General features: G+C 34.6%; 3 protein-coding genes across 3 annotated transcripts; 1 reads left to right on the top strand and 2 right to left on the bottom strand.

The window, feature by feature from the left end:
* Positions 1-267: 267 nt before the first annotated feature.
* LOC133691887 (chaperone protein dnaJ GFA2, mitochondrial) lies at positions 268-8,572 on the bottom strand. Its single transcript, XM_062112540.1, has 18 exons — positions 8,144-8,572; positions 7,957-8,056; positions 7,635-7,709; positions 7,353-7,435; positions 6,947-7,030; positions 6,817-6,855; positions 5,539-5,628; positions 5,011-5,058; positions 4,829-4,916; positions 4,614-4,678; positions 4,439-4,513; positions 4,008-4,080; positions 2,680-2,771; positions 1,916-1,987; positions 1,559-1,615; positions 1,426-1,474; positions 1,036-1,102; positions 268-788 (listed from the first exon to the last, which is right to left on the bottom strand). The coding sequence occupies exons 1-18, from the start codon at positions 8,228-8,230 to the stop codon at positions 695-697; spliced, it is 1,338 nt and encodes a 445-aa protein (XP_061968524.1). The 5' UTR covers positions 8,231-8,572; the 3' UTR covers positions 268-694.
* A 4,982-nt stretch (positions 8,573-13,554) lies between these two features.
* Positions 13,555-17,073, top strand: LOC133702255 (FT-interacting protein 1). The gene has a single exon (XM_062126561.1). The coding sequence runs from the start codon at positions 13,846-13,848 to the stop codon at positions 17,005-17,007; it is 3,162 nt and encodes a 1,053-aa protein (XP_061982545.1). The 5' UTR covers positions 13,555-13,845; the 3' UTR covers positions 17,008-17,073.
* A 580-nt stretch (positions 17,074-17,653) lies between these two features.
* LOC133680710 (large ribosomal subunit protein eL6-like) lies at positions 17,654-19,399 on the bottom strand. Its single transcript, XM_062103721.1, has 4 exons — positions 19,043-19,399; positions 18,665-18,771; positions 18,066-18,247; positions 17,654-17,963 (listed from the first exon to the last, which is right to left on the bottom strand). The coding sequence occupies exons 1-4, from the start codon at positions 19,294-19,296 to the stop codon at positions 17,808-17,810; spliced, it is 699 nt and encodes a 232-aa protein (XP_061959705.1). The 5' UTR covers positions 19,297-19,399; the 3' UTR covers positions 17,654-17,807.
* Between the last annotated feature and the right edge of the window lie 1,079 nt (positions 19,400-20,478).

Below are 20,478 nucleotides of genomic sequence, written 5' to 3'. Positions count from 1 at the left end.
ATTATTCACCGGTAAATATCAAATTGATATCTACTTGGTTCAGATTAGATTAAACTACCATCCTTAGAAATTACAAATCCAAGGGAAACGCAGACACGTGCCCTTTTTTTTATCTGCCACCAAAATGTGCAGCGCTCATATTATTGTTAAATTGCAAGAGATTCAAGAATTAAACTTTAGGAGAAGGGGCAGCTGATTATTAATCATTTTCTAAACAAGAAAGAAAGGCTTTGTTTCTTCAAGACCATAACCATCAGAACCAACGAGTTAAGTAAATGTTACCATACAAATATAAATCAGCGAATGTATCACAAGCTTGACACCTCTTCAATTGAATGCCGAATGCATGGATGCACGAACCAGCTTCACAATCATTCTTGTAATTCATCCAAAATAAGAGGGGGCAAAAATAATTGTGGTACAAACTACAAAATATAATATATGTACAGAGTCAAGCTATTCCGTTGGAAGGCTACCATTTTGTCTCAAATGGGGATGGTGATTTGCTGGGGGGAAACACACCATCCAAAATAAATAGAAAGTCAGATACATCTCAACTTTTCTCCTACAAAACTTCTGAAACAGGATGGTTATTACCATTGACCTTTTTCCTGTCCTTTATCATTCTCTTGTGTTGCATAATCTTCTAAGCAATAAAATGGGATGATGAGCAGAAGAAAATATTACCCTGGTCTCACCCAGATGCTCCAACAGCACGTTTTTCGTATTCACCATGTTCTTCTTTGGCAAACTCCTCAATCAATTCACGCTGTCTTGGGGTCAAATTTCTGTAGCAAAATATGTTTTCTGTAAAGGTATTGCCTACCACTTGAAAAACTAAGGAGCCAAAAGGATGGCTATAGTTATCATATATTATGCATTGCCCATACACACCATCCAAAAATTATGGGCAAAACAGAACTTAAAATCTCTATATAATTCTTCATCCATCCATTTCTAGTAGTGGGCAGAGCAGCAAACACATCCAAAAGTTGAGCAGAGTTAAATAAATTGACAAAGAAAAGACCAACTCACAATGGAATGCTGACATTGAAGTGCACAAACTCATCACCAAATGAATACGATCCCCGTGCTTTTATCCCTGTCAGGAAATACAACAAAATTCTTACTTCATCACAGACAAAAGCAGAGTAGCATACCGCACACATGAAGGAGTAAGGAACATCCCTGAGAACCACAACAAACTACTGAGGCTTTTCCAAATTTATCACCATTAATTCAGTATTTAACAAAAAATTACAGCAGATTCTTGGATAAGATCTAGGATAAGGAAACAAAAGCCACTTAAAAAATTTTAAACCATAAGCTTGGAGGTATGCTAACAAGATAACCTCCAGCAGGAATATAGCACCGAAAGCTATCTAAGACAGGTGTAAGGAGAGCAAGAACTGGCTTTCATCTCACCTTTATTCTTCAGAACCACCTTTTGGCCAGGTTGGGTGCCAGGGCGTACCTGAAAATATATAACAGGTTAAGGTAAGATGAGTTGGTTTATTTTTTAGAAAAATCAAATCATGCAAAATGATTTCCAACAAACCTTAAGCACAACATCTCCTGTGAGAGTTGGAACCTGGATGGTTCCCCCCAAAATTGCCTGCAAATAGCAATTGAATGAATTTTGCATTAGGCATAAATACTAAATAGTTATGATTTATAATAGGTATATATCAAAACAAGCTGCAAATTCTATATGTTTCTGCAAGAAGACCATCTGAACCGAGAGCCACACTTTATTTAAAAAATAAACATACAAGTATAACCCATATCTCAAGCTAACAAAGGAATTTGTAAATGAGAACCTTGAAATGTACTGAACCACATAGCAAACAGGAAAGGATTCCCGTTCATTAGAATCTAGTATTTTTCTAGGACCGTGAAACACAAAGGGTTTTACCTGAGTAATGCCCAAAACAGCATCAACATGAATGTTAGAGCCTTCTCTGCGGAAGACAGGGTCTTCCCGGACCTGTGGGGGGAGGAAAATAACGACTTCAATAACATGGAAAATGAAATAGCTGCAATAAGATCAGAGGAAGTTGACAAGCATCACAGGTGACTAGACAGTCTAAGCACACTAGAAGTACACAAGCAAAGAGAGCAAAACAAATGAAAGAAAGAGAAAGCAAACCACCAAAAAACTAAAATTTCAGAGAGCCAGGAGATCATTCACAGTGGAAAAGGACAACTTAAAAAAAGATATTTTTTCCTTAAAACGCTCACTTTCTATTCATCTTTCAAATGTTGTCATTACCCTGCATAAAATTCAGAAGACAAGGTGAATCTACCATCCATGTCACACTATTCTCTTTCTTGATTCCCCCATCCAGCTTGCCAAGCAATCAATGACCACTGAATAACCATTTAAAACAAAATAAAGAAACAAAACTCATCCAAGAGTTTGCCAGCAAGAAGGCAATGTGAAAACTAAAAGCTGCATAGTCTGCTCGTTATGCCATGAAAATGCAGTAAGAGGAAAAGCCATCCATACAAATAAATAAATAACAAAATCATATAAAACAACATCATGCTAAATAATGCTGTCAGGAAATGTTATTATCCTTTATCTCCACACTACATCCTAAAACATCACACTAGGAAGCAAAGAAATAGGTAACACACAAAAATAGCACCACAAAAACATTAAACAAGTTGAATTACCTTGATTGTCACATAGAGATCGCCAGGTTGATTTTTCTCTGGGTCTGCTCCACCACTTTTATGGATCTTCATAGTCTCATTGTCATCCACTCCTGCAGATGTCAAGAAACTCAAATTTAATCACCAAATCCAGCAAAAAGTTCCACATGGGAAAATGGGCAATCGAATATATAGACCATTTTCATGAGTGTTTCCAGAAATCAGAAGTTGAGCTCACTTGATAATGTCCCTATCTATATATTATCCCTAATAAATGTCTGGGTGTAAAAATAATGACTGGAAAGAAATTATCTGTTTTAAGACAGAAAGCAGTCAACTTTATCCCCCATTTATCCACTCAAGGACTTTTTACTCTATTTTCACACCAGTAGCATGTTCAACACCAGGAAACTACGTTTGGTACATGAGAAACCATGTCTGCATCCCTCTTTCTTTACATATTTTAAATCAATTAAAGAGACTTTCTTTTAGTCCAAATTCCAAATTCAATTCTAAGGAATAAGAATCATTTTGACAGCCAGAGAAAACAAATAAGCAGATCTAAAATGGTTCCGTTCAATTCACATGGAAAGTCTGTGCAAGTCTCTTTTTTTTAAAAAAGCAAGATTGATTTGTTCTAAAAACAATTCCCTCCAAAACAACTCAACCAGAGTTACACCTGTCTTCCAGAATACCAATAAGAAAGACAATGTCCAAGATCAAAGAAAGTTTGTTATGAGCAATTGCATTATCACACCGGTCTGCAGGAAAGCTAGTGTACTGTAGTAAATCTTGAAGGGTATTGAAGCTCCTAATTTAACCTTACCTAATCTAGTTTTTTTAAAAGGAAATCTGTCAATTTTATATTTTATTTCATAAATGGTGTTAGGATGATAGAGGAGTTTATTTGTCAGATTAAACAAAAGCCCTGACTCATTGCTATCATTGTTTAGGGTTCTTCTGTTCCACAAATAGTAGATACCTAAATATAATTGTTGAAACTAATCTAGCCTTCATTTTTTATTTCTGTAACTTCATGGTTCATTCGAGCACCCAAGAACTCGAGCTTGAATGGAAACTTGAAGTTCACATCTCTGGTTTATTTAGCTTCTTACTGCTTTTGGTACCATAACTAACAAATCTAGAAAAGCACTCAAGGAAACAACCACACTATCCTTTGTTTCATATGAGATGCCTAATGTGAGAAACAACAAAAATAACTATGATGTACCATTACAAGACCACATTGTGTGGAGCATGTAAGAGCGCTAACCTTGGGCAGAAAATAAGACCACAATATTGTACAAGACCGGAAATTTAACAAGATGATTCAAGATCAACAAACAAACCTGTTGGAATGTTCAACGAAATTGTCTTTGATCCTCTCACTACTGTGTGTCCATGGCAAGACCTGCAGAAGCTCTGACACCAACAGCAGTAAAGCATATGCATTAATATTAAAAAACAAAACCAAGGGACTTAGACCCATCATATCATCAAATTTTGGAAGAATTGTTTAAAAATGCATTGCCAAAGTTGATCAAAGCTGCCAGATTGCAGGAATTCAGAAGCCAAAATTAATGCAATCATGCACAACAGTTTAAAATAAAAATTCTTCACTAGTGCCCATGTATGAAGTAATACCTTATCAGGTTGTTTCATTAACAAAGAAAAGTTTTTAATGTTTCCCAGAATTTTGCTCATTAAAAATCAACATTTCCTAAAATTATTTAAAGAAGACTTGCAGACCCCAGATAAAAACAGATATTGATTCCCGTACCGAAAAAGTTTGCCCAGTTCCACCACATTGATCACATGTCTGCTGAAAACTGAAAAACCCTTTTTGCATAGATATCTGCAAATGTAGGAAATGTTACATGTTAGTTGGGGAAAACACCCAGTATTTCCTGAATAAGTAACATCATCAAACATGGTCTTCAGCAAGTAAGACTAACCATCCCTCTGCCTTTACAGCGTTTACACATTTGAGGTTTCACTCCAGGAGGAACACCTTCTCCACCTTGGAAAATGCAAAAAAAAAAAAAAAACAGGACCACGCATTCTTAAGAAATTACAAGAGAGCTGCAGTTATGAAAACATAAATCTCACAAAAAAAGGAAAAACTGAAGTCATGATGTTTGTAAATGCTATCAAGTGAAGATAAACAAACCACAAGTTTCACAAGGCACATCGGTCTGAAATGTGATAGTTTTGGTGCATCCCTGAACAGCTTCCATGAAGGAAAGTTCAACAGAAACCTATCCATGATGGTTTTAAAAAGAAACTGAAAGTCAACATTAATTCTAAGCCAAAAAAGAGAGCACCAATCAACGTGATGGAAATTCTAAGAACCTTGACATCTTGGCCAGCGACATTCTGTCTAAATACATTGCTGAATATCTGATCTCCATCAAAGCAAGTGTGGTGTCATGCACAAAAAAACATGTAAAGTTCATCAACTGTGAAAATCCATTGTTTAGAGAGGGAAAAAAATACAGAGAAGACCCAAACCACCCCCACTAAAAAAAAAGGAAGAAAAAAGGCAGTGACAAATATATCTCTCCTCATATTGCATTAAACATCCATTGTGTGGCAATTTTATAAGAAAGAATCATACATAAGGTCATTTACTGCAATGCAGTGAAACGATTTTAATTGCACTGCTGGCTTAATAGTTTTGGAGGCATAACAAGGACCCAACAAACTCCAAGAGTCTGTAACTACACAGAATGTAAATTCTCACCCTAAGAAAAGGCTGCTCTTATTTAATTTAAGATTTGGATACGAGCAGAATAAAACCACAAGATAATTGACTATCAAAGAGAAACAATTAAATATGACAGAATCAAAACAAAGGAAAAGAAGCTGGAGAGTAATTACATCTTCCATTCTGAAGTCCCCAAATGGACTCTCAAATCCTGGTCCACCAGGCTGATAGTTATCCTGGTTTTCAAATGCGTCATGGCCTAGCTATAAGTTTGCAAATATAACAAACATCAATATAGATATTAACAGAAGAGGGTCATTACATTACATATGATTAAAGAAAAAAAGAAAAAAAGAAATTGCAAGGAAGAGAATTTCAGCATATTCTATGGATAGAGTACCTTCAAAGAGGAAAAAAAGGGGGACAGATAACGAGAGAATATGGCAGATGCATGCAAAGGTTGATATTCTTTTTTCTTAAAACTTTGCAAAGTATGTGAACTTCATCCCCAGGCCAAAATGAATGATAAAATTCAAAGACGCGCATGTTGTATAGAATAAAAGGCAAGCAGAAGTTTAACATACACCACCGGGGGAGGGTATACTTTCAGGCTAACAGGGCGAAATGAATGACCTTTTCACATATTTGCGATCGAGTGCATGGAAGCTTCAATTCTTTTTCTTCTTTTTGAAAAAGTAATTACCTGTTATCTTGGCCTACCTGTTGGGGACTAGCTAACCTAAGTGACCCTAAAATTCCCTAATCTTCCAGATGATGCCCAATTGTTAAGCTAGAACAGATGCAATTTATACCTGCAAGATTGATTGTTTTTTTGGTAAGAAGTTAGCAACTCCTATTTGAAAATACAACTTTTTTGTTGGCTGGGTCAGGCACACAAGGCTTGACAAATTCTTGAGATTACAAACGGAAATTGCTTTTGCAGGTTGACAGTTGACTACTCAAGTAAAATTATCACGGCGAGGGGCACTAAGAAACAAAATCCAAGATCATTTTAACAACAATGACCTATCCATTATAAACTATAACCTTTCCATTTTTCACTGTGGTAGAGCTTCTGGATGGTGCTAATTAGTTGTCGCCCTGCCAAGTTTTTTGGATTTATTTCACCAGTTGACCTTATCCTATATACTATCCCTAGACTAGGCAAGTAAACAACTACATAAGACATCTTACTCTATTGGCTAGTTATAATTCTGAATAGGGGGGTTTCAATATTTATGCATGTAACAATTCCCAATTAAGAGCAACCATGTGATGAGCTATAAACCTCTCACTTATATTGTATGTAAATCCTCTCCTCTTATAAGCACTCATACTGCCCATGTTTTCGATCATTCATTAATACTGTATGTTACTTGGTTATGAGTTATACAGACATTCATTTTCCACTTATTTAATAATATAAACACAGTTAAAATTAAATATGAAACCTGATCATATTGTTCCCGCTTTTGGTCATCTTTCAAAACCTGCAACCAAAACAAACAAAAGTTTCTCCATTCAGTATTCTATGTAACTCGGTTAGAGGAAGGGACAAAAATTCTGGTCTGCAAAATTTACCTCATAGGCCTTTGAAACTTCTTGAAACTTCTTTTCGGCTTCAGGATCGTCTTTGTTTGTATCAGGATGGAGCTTCTTTGCCAGCTGCAGAATGGTGCTAAAGTGAAATCAGAAGACAAATTACACAAAGCTTAAAAAAAAGAAAAAGTTGCAAAGTAAAAGCTGTAATCCTATCACAGTATAAAGAAAAAACATTAACATGCCGACCTAACACCCAAATTAAAAGAAATAATGCATGAGAGTTGTATTATTTGGACTGAAATATGCACGATTAGGAAAAATAATGAAAAGAAAATCTACCCCATAAGCAGTCCTAACACCCAAATTAAAAGAAATAAAGCTTGAGAGTTGCATTATTTGGACTGAAATATGCAAGATTAGGACAAATAATGAAAAGAAAACCTACCCCATAATAAGCTTTCTTTATATCAGATGCACTAGCATTCTTGCTAGCACCAAGTACATCATAATAATCTCTCGACATATGAACTGACCAGAAAAAAAAAGATATAAAACATACATTGTTAGCCACACAAAATGCCGAGGAAATATTTTAGAATAAAACGATAGTAAGCAGCAACAGCATAAATGTTACAGCAATTGCACTTCAACAAATGAAAACTTGTACTAAATATAGTCCAGGGTAAATTTAAAAAGCAAAATATTAAAAGCAGGACATGTGAAATACCAGAGCCATGAATCGACCTCGTAGCACCAAATTTCGCATTTAAAGCTCCCAATTGCAACCAATTTGTTTGGTTAACTGCGAAATTAAAAAAAAAATCAGTACCAAAAAAAAAATCCCCCAAGAATAGCAAAGAAAATGAAAAAATAGAAAAATATATAGATTCACCAAAATGTAAAATTAATTCCCTTTTGAAGCCCAATACACAGAAACAACCAAAAAGTTTAAAAAATAAGCTGTCTAAGAAACCAGACAAAGAATCTGAAAATAACCCATAAATCAAAACACTGGAAGAGCAAGAGAAAGAAACACAAGGGCAAGTTACCATTTTTAGGAGAGTAATTGCCAATAAACCAAACAGGATTACAAACCCCAGTGGTAGTACTTAATCTTCTATAACTCCCATTCAATACACTCTTGTGTACCTGCAATTAATACAAAAAACACATTACTTAAAAATGTAAATTAAAGCAATTCATTAAAAAACTGCAAATAAATAAGCAAAATCATACGGAATTAGCAGATTCTTGGAGGAGGTTAAGGGGGAGAGAAGGGCGAGCGAGCCAACCAACAAGCTTGGCGCTATGAGACCGAACCATTTGGTGGGTTCTTTAGTAGGGTTTGAAAAGTCTTGATCTTTCTAGCAATTTGGTTCTTTTTCGGTTTAGGGATTTTAGGGATGGGGGCTTAAACCCTACAAAAGCCCTAATTTTTTAGATTGGAAGGTTCTAGGAGTTAAGAGAGGGAGGGAGGGAGGAAGTTTTTTTGTTGGGGTTTTAAAAACAGAATCTAGAAAGTAGAAAGTAGAAAGAGAGAACCGTACGGGCCTATGGCTACCAGGGCAAGGGCCAATTTTGTTGGAGGCAGCCCCTTTCTTGGGTTCTGTTTTCTGCTACAGTGGCTGTTTAGATTGTGTTTGTTTTTCTATGGCTACTTCTGCTCTCGGAACAGACCACGTTTAAAGATTAAAACTGTTTTTTATTAAAATTTATTTTTTAATATTTTTAAATTATTTTAATTAATAACAAAAATAATATATTTTAAAAAAAAAAACACTTTAAAAACCAACCTCTATTATTCTTTCAAACACCCCCCGTTAACTTATTTGACGGAAAAGAATTTATTTGACACCATAGTCTATCAATGGTTTTGAAAAAATTTAAAATTTTATTTTAAAGTTATTTTTTTTTGTTTTTATATTGTTTTGATGTGGTAATATTTAAAATGATTTTTAAAAAGAATAAATATTATTTTAATATATTTTCAAGAATAGTATATTTGATCCCTTCAGTATTTATTTTGCAGAATTTTAGTCCTTTTTTATTTTGTAAACATGTTCTCCTTTTGCCATTGACTATGATTCATAAAAGAAAAGGCGTTTCATCCTGCCATTATGCGCAACAGATGCTGCCATCTGTGGCCACATGAAATAAGTTTTCCAAGGAAAAGGGGCACTGAAGGATGGGATTTAACGTTGTTACTGATTAAAGGATGATATTTGAACAAATAAAAGTAAAGAAACTAAATTATAAAAAAATTGAGAATATAGAGACCAAATGCGAATTAAACCTTGTAGTGAAATGCATTCCTTGGTTCAGAATTGCCCTTCCAATTTTCTCCTCTTCTTTTTTCTAAATTATAATTTCTTTTTGACAGTTTCTTTTCCTTGTATTATATTTGGAAAATTAGTTTCAGAGCCATTATTTTTCACTTATTAGTACTTCTCCTTTTCCTGAAAAAAAAAAAGAAATTGGCTAAGCTCAAGTCATTCTGCCCCTTTAGTCCTTTAGTATTGTAGTTCAAAATACTTTTTTAAAGTGTTTTTTTAATTATACATTAAAATAATTTTTTTTATTTTTGACATTAACGCATAAAAATTATAAAAAAACATTAATTTAATGTTTTTTTCAAATAAATTTACTTTTAAAAAGTATTTAAAAATAAAAGTTATTATAATTTCAAATGAAATAGTAATGACTTTTTACCCAAAGGTCAATAATAAATGATACATTATTACAAACCAAATTATTTAAACTAAGAAACAATTAATTGGAATTAAGTCCTGATGAGCAAGAGAGCAGTGATTAGAGATTCAAAGTACAATAACAGAGACTTCTAGAGAGTAACATCAACAATATTGGGTGAATCAATCTCATAGCCCCTCGAGTTTTGAAACTTAGTTCAATAAGCCCTTGTACTTAAAATTTGGACATGTCAAACCTCGTATTTACAATTTATGCTCACAAGTTGGTTCTTTTTGTCCGGTTTCACGATATACCTACAAACACACACAACAGAAACAATAAATTTAAATTTTCAGGAGTTTCAAGGATTCTGTTAGATAAATATAGAGGTTTTTAAGATTTATATAAAGATTACTTGAAGATCAAATATTTTTTTTTATTTGAATATTTACTTTGAAGTTGAATTGTCGCAAACTACTAGTCATCCAAGTGTCCAGCTTTAAACAATAATCCACACGAACCACTACTGAAAAATCTTCTAAACCCTTTCATGAGAGAGAGATTGTTATACTTTAGAGTATTAGCTCTTTTCTTTTGTATTTTAAATGTGTATATATTGTACTTTTCTCATCTTTTTTTCTCATAAGAAATAAGAGGCATAATATTCTATTTATAAAAAAATCTAAAAAATCCTATAAATAACAAAATATCAATTTGCCCCTTAAATAATATCATATATATTATTTTAGGATATGTTTGGAAATTTATTCAATTAAGTCCTTACTTGATTTTTTTGGGTCTAAAATTGTAATCCCTTATATTAATTATATTCTAATCTTCAATTTCTAAAATTTATTTACAATTAAGTCACACTTGATTTATTATGCCATTTTAATTTTTGACAAATGGTTCTTATATGTGTGACTTACTGGGTTCTCTAATAAGTAACCCAAATATAAATCATAATCCTAAATTAATTAATAATTTAATGTATTATCAATTCAATAATTGATTGATTTATATTTAAAGATCAAGTACAATGTCTAGTAAGTTGTCATGATCCCCTAAATATTAGAAAAGTTATAAGTGATTTGACTTAATCTTTTATGTCTAGTTTCTCAGTGTAATTATTATCCTTTCATCATGAATGTTCTAATTTAAATATTATATCATGGAGTATGTATACTTTGTTAAATTGTTTTAGTTCTCAACATTATAATCATTAATTTTTTGAATAAGATTTTGAAATTTTTTTCGAAATTCATTCCACTTTGACTAAAAATTTCACAATTAATATTATTTATGAGCAAATATAATATATTTTTTAATTCACCTAGGATGATAAATCCTATCTTGATTACTTAAATATCTTCAAATAGTTTATGTTATACCCAATATATGCCCATTTGTTACCTTTGATTAAAACAATGTGTGGTCAATATCAAAACATAACACTCTCTATATAAAATAACTTAGTGATCTCAAGTTTAAGGATCACTTACTGAATTATTACAAGAGTTTTTCCATAAACATAAGTGATCTCTTCATATATACAATTTTTTTGCGGGTTAGTTTAGTTTACATATAATATAACAAGTATCTGTATATTAGTTTAAGATATATCTTATACCCTAGTTTATAAGAGGAGCTACTTCCTTTCATAAAAGAATGAACATATTATACATCGATTTTAAAAACTCTAATTAATGTTCAATTTTAATAAAACATTGACAAAAAATATTTAGGAACAATACTTTAATGAAATAGAAATCTCATAATTATAATAATTTTATAATTTTCTTTATAAAATATTTTTGTTTCATGAATTTTGTTTTTAATTTAAATTTATTAATTAAACATTAAATTTATAAATTAAATATAAATAAAATATTTTATATGAATAAAATCAATATTATAGATGAATATGCACATCAATACGTGATAAACATCTAATGAACATGAGTCTTATAGATGGACCCGCGGCCACTAATTGAAAGGCTGAGGGTTGCCATGCTCTAAATCAAAGTATTACCCCTGGATTACTGTACTCTATCAAGATCATACCAATGTGTCCATTAGTTGGGAATAATTTAGAAGTCAATATAGCAAGCAAGTAAACAGTTCAGTGAAGAGCTGAAATTACTTCAAGCCTGTTTAGAAATGTGAGTTAACCTGTATTTCAAAAAAATTTAATATTTTTTTATTAAAAATTAATTTTTTTATATTTTAAATTATTTTAATATGTTAATTTTAAAAATAATTTTTAAAAAATAAAAAATATATTATTTTAATACATTTCAACACAAAAAATATTTTAAAAAATAACTCTAAATATACTTTTAAATAAATCCAAATCCTTCTCTCTCCTTCCTCAACGAAGAGGTGTGAACTTCCAAAAGCACTATGATTACACTAACAAGAAGAGCTTGTTTTTATGGTCCAGGAAAATGGAGCACAAAATCACCTCATTTCAAGCTGAGGACCCCCCGCCCCCCGTATGCATGATGACAAGCAATTCTTAAAAGAGATATGTCCACGCTTTTTCTTCATCTGCTCTTAACATAAAGCGCAATTATCCAGTAATTCAGGGTAGCAATCATAGTGATCTTTGATCGAAGAGAACTTACGCAGAGCTAGGCCCTCCAATCTCTATTATATCTTAATGTCGAAAGCCAGAATTTTGAAAAGTGTTGGTAATTAAAACAATTAATGTCCTGTAACTTGACAATCCATCAGAGAAAGCATGGATTCTCCCTAACACAACCATTCTTTCTGAGGTTCCCTTTTCTTTTCTCCAGGCAAAACAGATAGGATGTTGTCATGTACTTGGGACGCAAAACAGTAGGAAACTCGAATCAAATCCAGCAAAAGGGTATTGCAGACTTCCTCCTCCTAGACACATACCCTCTTCTCTTTTCTCTTTTTATACCTCCATTTTTTATTTTCTGTTTCTTAGAGGGGATGGTATGTTTTGCAGGAGATACCATACCTTTCTTTTTGACCACGGCAGAGAATCGCCCCTATGAAAGAAAGTGGTTCCACTCCCCATATTAAGGGCTTTAAAATGGAATTGAGTTGGATAGCAGATGCAATTTCAACATAGGACTAACTAAACAAAGGGATAACAACAATAATAAATAAGTTTTAAAGCAAGAAAAAGAATACAGCATAGGAAAGGGCATCTTTCACCAGGGTCACGCTCACCTGAGCTTTAGGTTTTACTTTTTCCTTCTTTCAGCTCTAACAATGACCTTTAACTCATTTTATTTTTCTCTTTAGTTTTCTTCACATGGGTGTTGCTGACCACTGAAGAAAGGCATGTTCATAATTACACAGGGTTAAGCAAACTACTCTTTAATCAATGACCAACATATGATGAACCTTTTACGTTACAAATTTTGAGCATCGACAATCAGCACGCAGGGCCTTATGCAATGTCTTAAGCTGGAAGCGTGAGAAGTGTTTCTAAGGAAATCGGCACTGGTTAATAAGGATTATTCCAGGATTTAAAAATATTAGTTTTTGTAGGCGAATGAAAATCAGATCAGTGTGGTAACAGAAGTTAATTTCTTCACCTATGAACAGATCTTAGGATCCACATTTGCCAAATGTTACGATGAGCTTCATGATAAAACCATACATCATATATCTACATTGAGAGAGAGGTGCAGGGCTGATCCGTTTCTTGTCAAAGATGTCGAACTTTCAAGTGTAGAAAGAAAAAGAAAACGAGAGAAGATTAAGACTGTTAAAATGCAATAGTTGATCCTATTAAGATCCAATGTTATTCTTTGTTAGCTTACTAAAAGCACCAATAAATTTTTTGAAGGGAAGGAAATATGCGCAAGAAGCATCTGGAAACCAGTAATAAAATAACCAATTTCCATTTAACTTTATCTTCAAGTTCTTCATAGCAATCTGGGCGACAGTATATAATATTTGTGGAGAAATAAGCATATGATTATTACATCCACAGACTAAATAAAGCTTATTCTTTCCCTCCATTTTGCTCTTCTTGGCCAACCTAGTCTGTCTACAAAACTCAAAGGCAGCTTCTACATCAAAGCATTCCTTTCTTCACAATTCAAAGCTACTACTGTGAGTGAGAAATAACCAACCAACTATTCCTTCCATTTATATTGTAACTTGGTGACTAGAACGTCTTCGCTTCCACTTTGAGTTTCAGATTTCTTGTATAGAGTCACTTCCCTGTAGCTTCCGACACCAGCGAAGTAACCCAGAAAAAGAGCATGAAGCTAGTGGTAGAAGTAGTAGATGCTCATGACCTTATGCCCAAAGACGGAAAAGGTTCAGCTAGCCCATTTGTAGAAGTTGATTTCCAAAACCAACTAAGCAAAACCAAAACCATCCCGAAGAACCTCAACCCTGTTTGGAACCAAAAACTTCTCTTTGATCTAGATGAAACCAAAAACCGCCATCACCAATCCATTGAGGTTTCCGTTTACAACGAGAGGAGACCAATTCCTGGCCGAAACTTCCTTGGTAGAACTAGAATTCCATGTTCTAATGTTGTCAAGAAAGGTGACGAAGTTTATCAAACTTTCCAATTAGAAAAGAAGTGGTTTTTCTCAACTGTCAAAGGTGAAATTGGCCTTAAAATCTATACCTCACCAGAATCGAAAGCTCCTCCTCTTCCCTCTCCATCACAACCTCCACCATCTAATACACCACAACCACCAGAAACCTCTGCTTCTAGTTCTTCTCTCCCCACTATTACTCATATTGCAGAAAATACCGGCCGTGATTGCAGAACACTTGCTGCTCCTCCTAGAGCAGAGATTCGTCATACTTCTGAAGCTATTACAGAACAGCCTGGGAAAAAGATTTCTGCAATTTCTGAAGCTAGTGGCGGTTTTCCTGCAAAAGAGCCAAAGAACAGTAATAAAGAACCTGCCAAAATAAGAGCTGATACCACTCAACACGTACACAAACACCAAGTCCTGCAGAAAACCAGCCAATCGGTGGAGAAACTACCAAACGGTGCCCCTTACACAATGCATGCTGCTAATCCATCAGCTCATTCAAGTGATCTAGATGACTTCAACTTGAAGGACACCGACCCCCAGTTAGGGGAACGGTGGCCAAGTGGTGGAGCATATGGGGGAAGAGGATGGATCAATGGCGAGAGATATGCAAGCACATATGACCTTGTTGAGCAGGTATCCTACCTGTATGTTCGAATTGTTAAAGCCAAAGATCTTCCTTCGAGCTCCATCACTGCAAGCTGCGATCCTTATGTGGAGGTAAAGCTTGGGAACTACAAGGGTAGGACAAGGCATTTCGAGAAGAAAATGAACCCAGAATGGAACCAGGTCTTTGCTTTCTCAAAAGACCGAATACAGTCATCGGTGCTGGAAGTTTTTGTCAAAGACAAAGAAATGGTGGGGAGAGACGATTATCTTGGAAGGGTAGTTTTCGATTTGAATGAAGTTCCAACTAGAGTTCCACCAGACAGTCCACTGGCTCCTCAATGGTATAGACTGGAGGACCGACGAGGAGAAGGGAAGGTGAGAGGAGAGATTATGCTTGCGGTTTGGATGGGAACGCAGGCAGATGAAGCCTTTCCAGATGCATGGCACTCTGATGCTGCCTCAGTATATGGAGAGGGTGTACTCAACATCCGCTCAAAAGTCTATGTATCACCAAAATTGTGGTACCTAAGAGTGAATGTGATTGAAGCTCAAGACGTGGTGCCAAGTGACAGAAGCCGCCTCCCAGAAGTATTTGTAAAAGTTCAAGTTGGAAATCAAATTCTCAGGACAAAGATTCACCCCACTAGAACAGCTAACCCACTCTGGAATGAAGATTTGGTGTTTGTAGTGGCTGAGCCTTTTGAGGAGCAGCTCTTTCTAACTGTTGAGGATCGATTGACTCCTCTGAAAGATGATGTCTTGGGGAAAATAAGCGTGCCCCTCAACATTTTTGAGAAGCGACTAGATCACCGGCCTGTTCATTCTCGCTGGTTCAATTTAGAAAAATATGGTTTTGGTGTTTTGGAAGCTGACAGGAGGAAAGAGCTTAAATTCTCAAGCCGGATTCATCTAAGAGTTTGTCTTGAAGGAGGATACCATGTAATGGATGAATCGACAATGTACATCAGCGATCAAAGACCAACAGCAAGGCAGCTCTGGAAGCAGCCGGTTGGGATATTAGAAGTGGGAATCTTGGGTGCACAAGGTCTTCTTCCAATGAAGATGAAAGATGGCCGAGGGAGTACAGATGCCTATTGTGTGGCTAAATACGGCCAGAAATGGGTTCGCACAAGAACAATCGTTGACACTTTCAATCCAAAATGGAATGAGCAATACACTTGGGAAGTTTACGATCCCTGCACAGTGATAACATTGGGAGTTTTCGACAACTGCCATTTAGGAGGAGGCGAGAAACCACCTGCTGCAAATGTAGCACGAGATTCAAGAATTGGAAAGGTAAGAATTAGACTGTCAACGCTAGAAGGTTATCGGACTTACACTCATTCTTATCCACTTCTTGTTCTGCACCCACTCGGTGTGAAGAAAATGGGGGAGCTCCAACTGGCAGTTAGATTCACCACCCTCTCTCTAGCTAACATGATATATGTCTATGGGCATCCTTTGCTGCCTAAAATGCACTACTTGCATCCATTCACAGTCAATCAGGTAGACAATTTGAGATACCAAGCCATGAATATCGTAGCTGTGAGGCTCGGCCGAGCCGAACCACCTCTGAGAAAAGAGGTGGTGGAGTACATGTTAGATGTGGATTCTCACACGTGGAGTATGAGAAGAAGCAAAGCCAACTTCTTCAGAATCATGTCACTTGTTTCTGGTTTGTTTTCTATGAGCCATTGGTTTGGGGACATTTGCCAATGGAGGAACCCAATTACATCAGTGTTGGTTCATATCCTCTTTCTTATATTGATTTGGTATCCAGAATTGATCCTCCCAACTCTCTTTCTCTACATGTTCCTCATTGGAATATGGAACTACAGGTTCCGACCAAGGCATCCACCTCACATGGACACTAAACTTTCATGGGCAGAAGCAGTGCAACCAGATGAACTTGATGAGGAATTTGACACATTCCCAACTTCTAAGTCCCATGATATAGTTCGAATGAGGTATGACAGGCTTAGAGGAGTTGCAGGAAGGATCCAAACTGTAGTGGGCGACATAGCAACACAGGGGGAGAGATTTCAGTCTCTACTCAGTTGGAGAGATCCAAGAGCAACCAGTCTTTTCATTGTGTTCTGTCTTTGTGCAGCTGTGGTGCTCTATGTGACTCCTTTCAGGGTGGTGGCTCTAGTTGCTGGTTTGTATTATTTGCGGCATCCTAGGTTTAGAAGCAAGCTACCTTCTGTGCCCAGCAATTTCTTCAAGAGATTGCCAGCTCGAACGGACAGCTTGCTGTAATACTGCAAGACTGCAAGTAGAGCTTGAGGTCTAATTTAATATATTCCTTATTTTCCGTTACCCTAATCGCTTCTTGTTCGAGTTATACAATTCAAATTTTTGAGATTTTAATGAAATTTTATATTTGTAATTATTTTAAGTATTAAAAATTAAATTTTAAACGGAATTTAATCTTAAAAATCTCAAAATTACGATTCTAAATATAATAAATTTAATATTAAAACTGATTTTTTTAAAATATCCATGAAAGATAGGATACCAAGTACCAACTGCATCTTTATGATTGATTTATATACCCTCAAACAGAAATTCGGATCTCCTGTTCCTACTTCCACTCGCCATGCTATCATTGCGAGAAAGCTAGTGGAATTGATTGGCTTCCCTTTCCAATTTGCACTGTGATTTTGAGCGAGAAGCTATAGAAGAGATGTTATCCACTTTCCTTGGACAAGTCATTGATAAAAGCGCAGCCGTGCCAGGTACCCAACTATTTCATTCAGCTTGAGCTGAGCCGAGCCGAGCCAAAGCAAAAAATGTTAACAACCCGAGGGAAAAGAGATGTTTTAGATTCACTAAAATAACAGCAAAAGCTACACAACTGACAATTCTAATGAACAAATAACATGAAAAATCTTGCACCAAGAAATGAAAAATGGGAAACAAAAATCAATTGCTGCCTTATACGAGGTTCATGTAGCTGTCTATTGCCAAAAACACTAGAAGAGTGCATCTGCTAAGATAAAGTTCAAACAAAATACAATTAAAAAGTAGCTCAAGAGAAACGATCCTAAATTTTTCTTTTAAAACACAAGCTCATGAGGCTTCATTCCATCCTTGAGAGAAAACCTTGCGCCCAAGTATGCTTTCAATTCTGGAACACTCTCAATTGATTTAATGACTTGCGCATCCACTGACTTCTGGTCATCCTTCTTTTCTTGTGGGAGTGCATTCTCACCCTGTAACATGGGATGAGATGATAATAAATTTCTGAATGGACAAGATGAGAAAATACAATAGAACATAACCAAATCTAACTAATGACCACTTGCAAAACCCACCTCTTTCTCTGCCTCAAAGAAGTTGCCCTCTCCTTTCTTCTTCTTCTTCTCAGCCTTCTTGGCAAAATATTTGTCATCGAACTTCTCCACATTAACCCCAGAGATGTCAACCTTGGTGGAAGTTGCAATCAAATAAGATTGGTTGACTCTCCTAAGAGGAACACCGTTGATCTTAAATGGTCCTGCAGCAATTAGGAAACAAATACCATAATTTTAAGCAGGAAAACCACAGAAAAAATCGTCCACGTTACAACAGCAATACTAAGTCCAAGACCTTACAAAACAAATTATATCGCAAAATTTTACAAACCCAAAACCATCCAAGCTAAGTCATATCACTAAATTTCCATTTCAAAACAGCATAGAACATCAACCGGGTAAATAACCAAGCACTGATGCGAGCATAATCACAGATCCAAATTTCAGGTAACTAGCTTTAAGATGATGAATAAAATAATTTCTTTCACCCAACAAAAACAGTAATGCACAAGCCCACTAAAGCACCGGCACGACAGTCAGTATAAATTAAGCAGGTAGATGTCATTGTCATACAAGAAAAAACATAAAAATGATGAAAGGGAATAAAAAATCAAGCTAACCAGTGACAAGAAGCAGCCCAGAAGTCAGTTGCTTGAGAAACACAACTCTCTTGCCCTTGAACCTTCCAGCAAGAATGATCAACACAGTCCCAGGAGTAATACTATCCCTACAACACCATATAAAAAGCAAATAAGATAACAGATTACAACATTAACATTGCAAAGAATTTAGCAGCCAAAACTATCTGTAAATCAACAGCCTTTCTCACACGATAAATCTCTTGTAATTCAAAATGAAATATTCAATAGAAAACACAACCAAAACCCCATTCTAATACAGAAGCATACTCAAAAAGAAAAATTACAAAATCGATTAAAAGATTTAAGAACTCAAAAGAATGAATTCATAAAGAAAGCGACATGGATAAAAGTGGATACCTGAGCTTGGTGGGCTTCGGCTTGCGCTTGTTAGGCAATGGCTTCTTGACATCATCAGCTGGGTAAAACTTAGGTGGTTTCTCGGCAGAGGTAGGTGCTTTAGCTTTAGGGGCATGTTTAGGAAAAACACCGCCGTTTTTGGCCTTGATAGCCCACAAACCTCTCTTGTGGTACATCTGCGACCTCGAGTACTTGCCGATTCCTCGGACTAGATCTGGGTTTCTGGTTACCTGTGGTGTCTTCCTGGGAGCCATTGATTCCGATTGAGGTCTCTCTCTGTGAAAAATGGCCACAAACCCTGGTGGAGAGGATTTAGAGCGATTATATATGCGACGTTTTATATAGGAAGAGAAATGGGAGTGTCAGTGAGAAAAAAAAACCCTAGAAACCCTAATTCCGATAATTGGGTTTCGGGCTTGGGTTCGGGTTGTGTGTGGTTTGTTTCTACCCTTGAGTGGGCCTGTGTTGTTACTGATGTTTGGTCTTGGAATTATTTGGATAAAATATATTTTTTAATTATAGAAAACATTATATGGTTCATCAAATAGGTTATAATTTTTTTGTTTGATCTTATATATATAATTATGTTTCAAATATTAATTTTATAAAAGCTATAATAATATGTTTTTTATTTATAAAAACTTTTTTTATATATTTATTTTACATGAAAAAATCTATCTCACAGCAGCTTTAATAAAATATATATTTTTAAAACCGTAATTAAAATTATTTTTATTAAATGTATTTTAAAAAAAAATTATAATTTTAAATTTTATAATTATTCTGTCCAGTGAATTTTTTTTTATTATAAAATTTCCTTTAAAAAAGTTTAATCATGAATCTAGAATTGTTTTATTAGTTTTTTATTTATTTGATAGTAAGGGTTATTTTTAGATTAGTTTGTGAATCAATTAATATTAAATTTTATTTTTAAATAATTTTAAATACATATTTTAACATAAATTTGATAGATACTAATTTCATTATTTAAATTTTAAAAGTTAGAAAAACAAATATATCTTTCTAATATTAAATAGTGTTATTATATTTATAAATTGATAATATTTAGTTATTGTTTTGTGATATAAAAAACATAGATGGTAATGATAGATGAGACATGTTTTCCGGTATTTTTTATTTTAAAAATACATAAATTCATTCAATAAATTATCATATGAATATATCTATTTTATATCTCTAATTTTATCTTCATCTAAATAAACATAACTTCATCTAAATAAACATAAATCTCCATTGTTTCATCTTTCATGTCTTAAAACAATAAACAAATGCTATTATTATATATCAGGCTCATTTTACTTATTCACTAATGGATTTATTATTCCTGCAATAAAAAATAAAAATAAATATCATTTTCATAACCATAGTGTAACATCTTCCATTATGGGATAAAACGACAATCTCATGTTAATCGA

The sequence above is a fragment of the Populus nigra genome, chromosome 1 (genome assembly GCF_951802175.1).
Source record: "Populus nigra chromosome 1, ddPopNigr1.1, whole genome shotgun sequence".
Classification (NCBI taxonomy): Eukaryota; Viridiplantae; Streptophyta; class Magnoliopsida; order Malpighiales; family Salicaceae; genus Populus; species Populus nigra.
Note: the sequence above shows the minus strand (reverse complement) of the source record. Positions and strands in the feature narration are given on the sequence as shown.

Excerpts from the sequence above, each read along its gene's own strand:
- LOC133691887 (XM_062112540.1), bottom strand. The coding sequence starts at position 8,230 with ATGGTTCGGTCTCATAGCGCCAAGCTTGTTGGTTGGCTCGCTCGCCCT. Across the intron at positions 7,710-7,956 it reads CAATTACTCTCCTAAAAATG|TTAACCAAACAAATTGGTTG; the intron begins GTAACTTGCCCT and ends TTAATTTCGCAG. Across the intron at positions 7,031-7,352 it reads TAAAGAAAGCTTATTATGGG|CTGGCAAAGAAGCTCCATCC; the intron begins GTAGGTTTTCTT and ends ACCATTCTGCAG.
- LOC133702255 (XM_062126561.1), top strand. The coding sequence starts at position 13,846 with ATGAAGCTAGTGGTAGAAGTAGTAGATGCTCATGACCTTATGCCCAAA.
- LOC133680710 (XM_062103721.1), bottom strand. The coding sequence starts at position 19,296 with ATGGCTCCCAGGAAGACACCACAGGTAACCAGAAACCCAGATCTAGTC. Across the intron at positions 18,248-18,664 it reads TGGGCTGCTTCTTGTCACTG|GACCATTTAAGATCAACGGT; the intron begins GTTAGCTTGATT and ends TAATTGCTGCAG. Across the intron at positions 17,964-18,065 it reads TCTTTGAGGCAGAGAAAGAG|GGTGAGAATGCACTCCCACA; the intron begins GTGGGTTTTGCA and ends CCCATGTTACAG.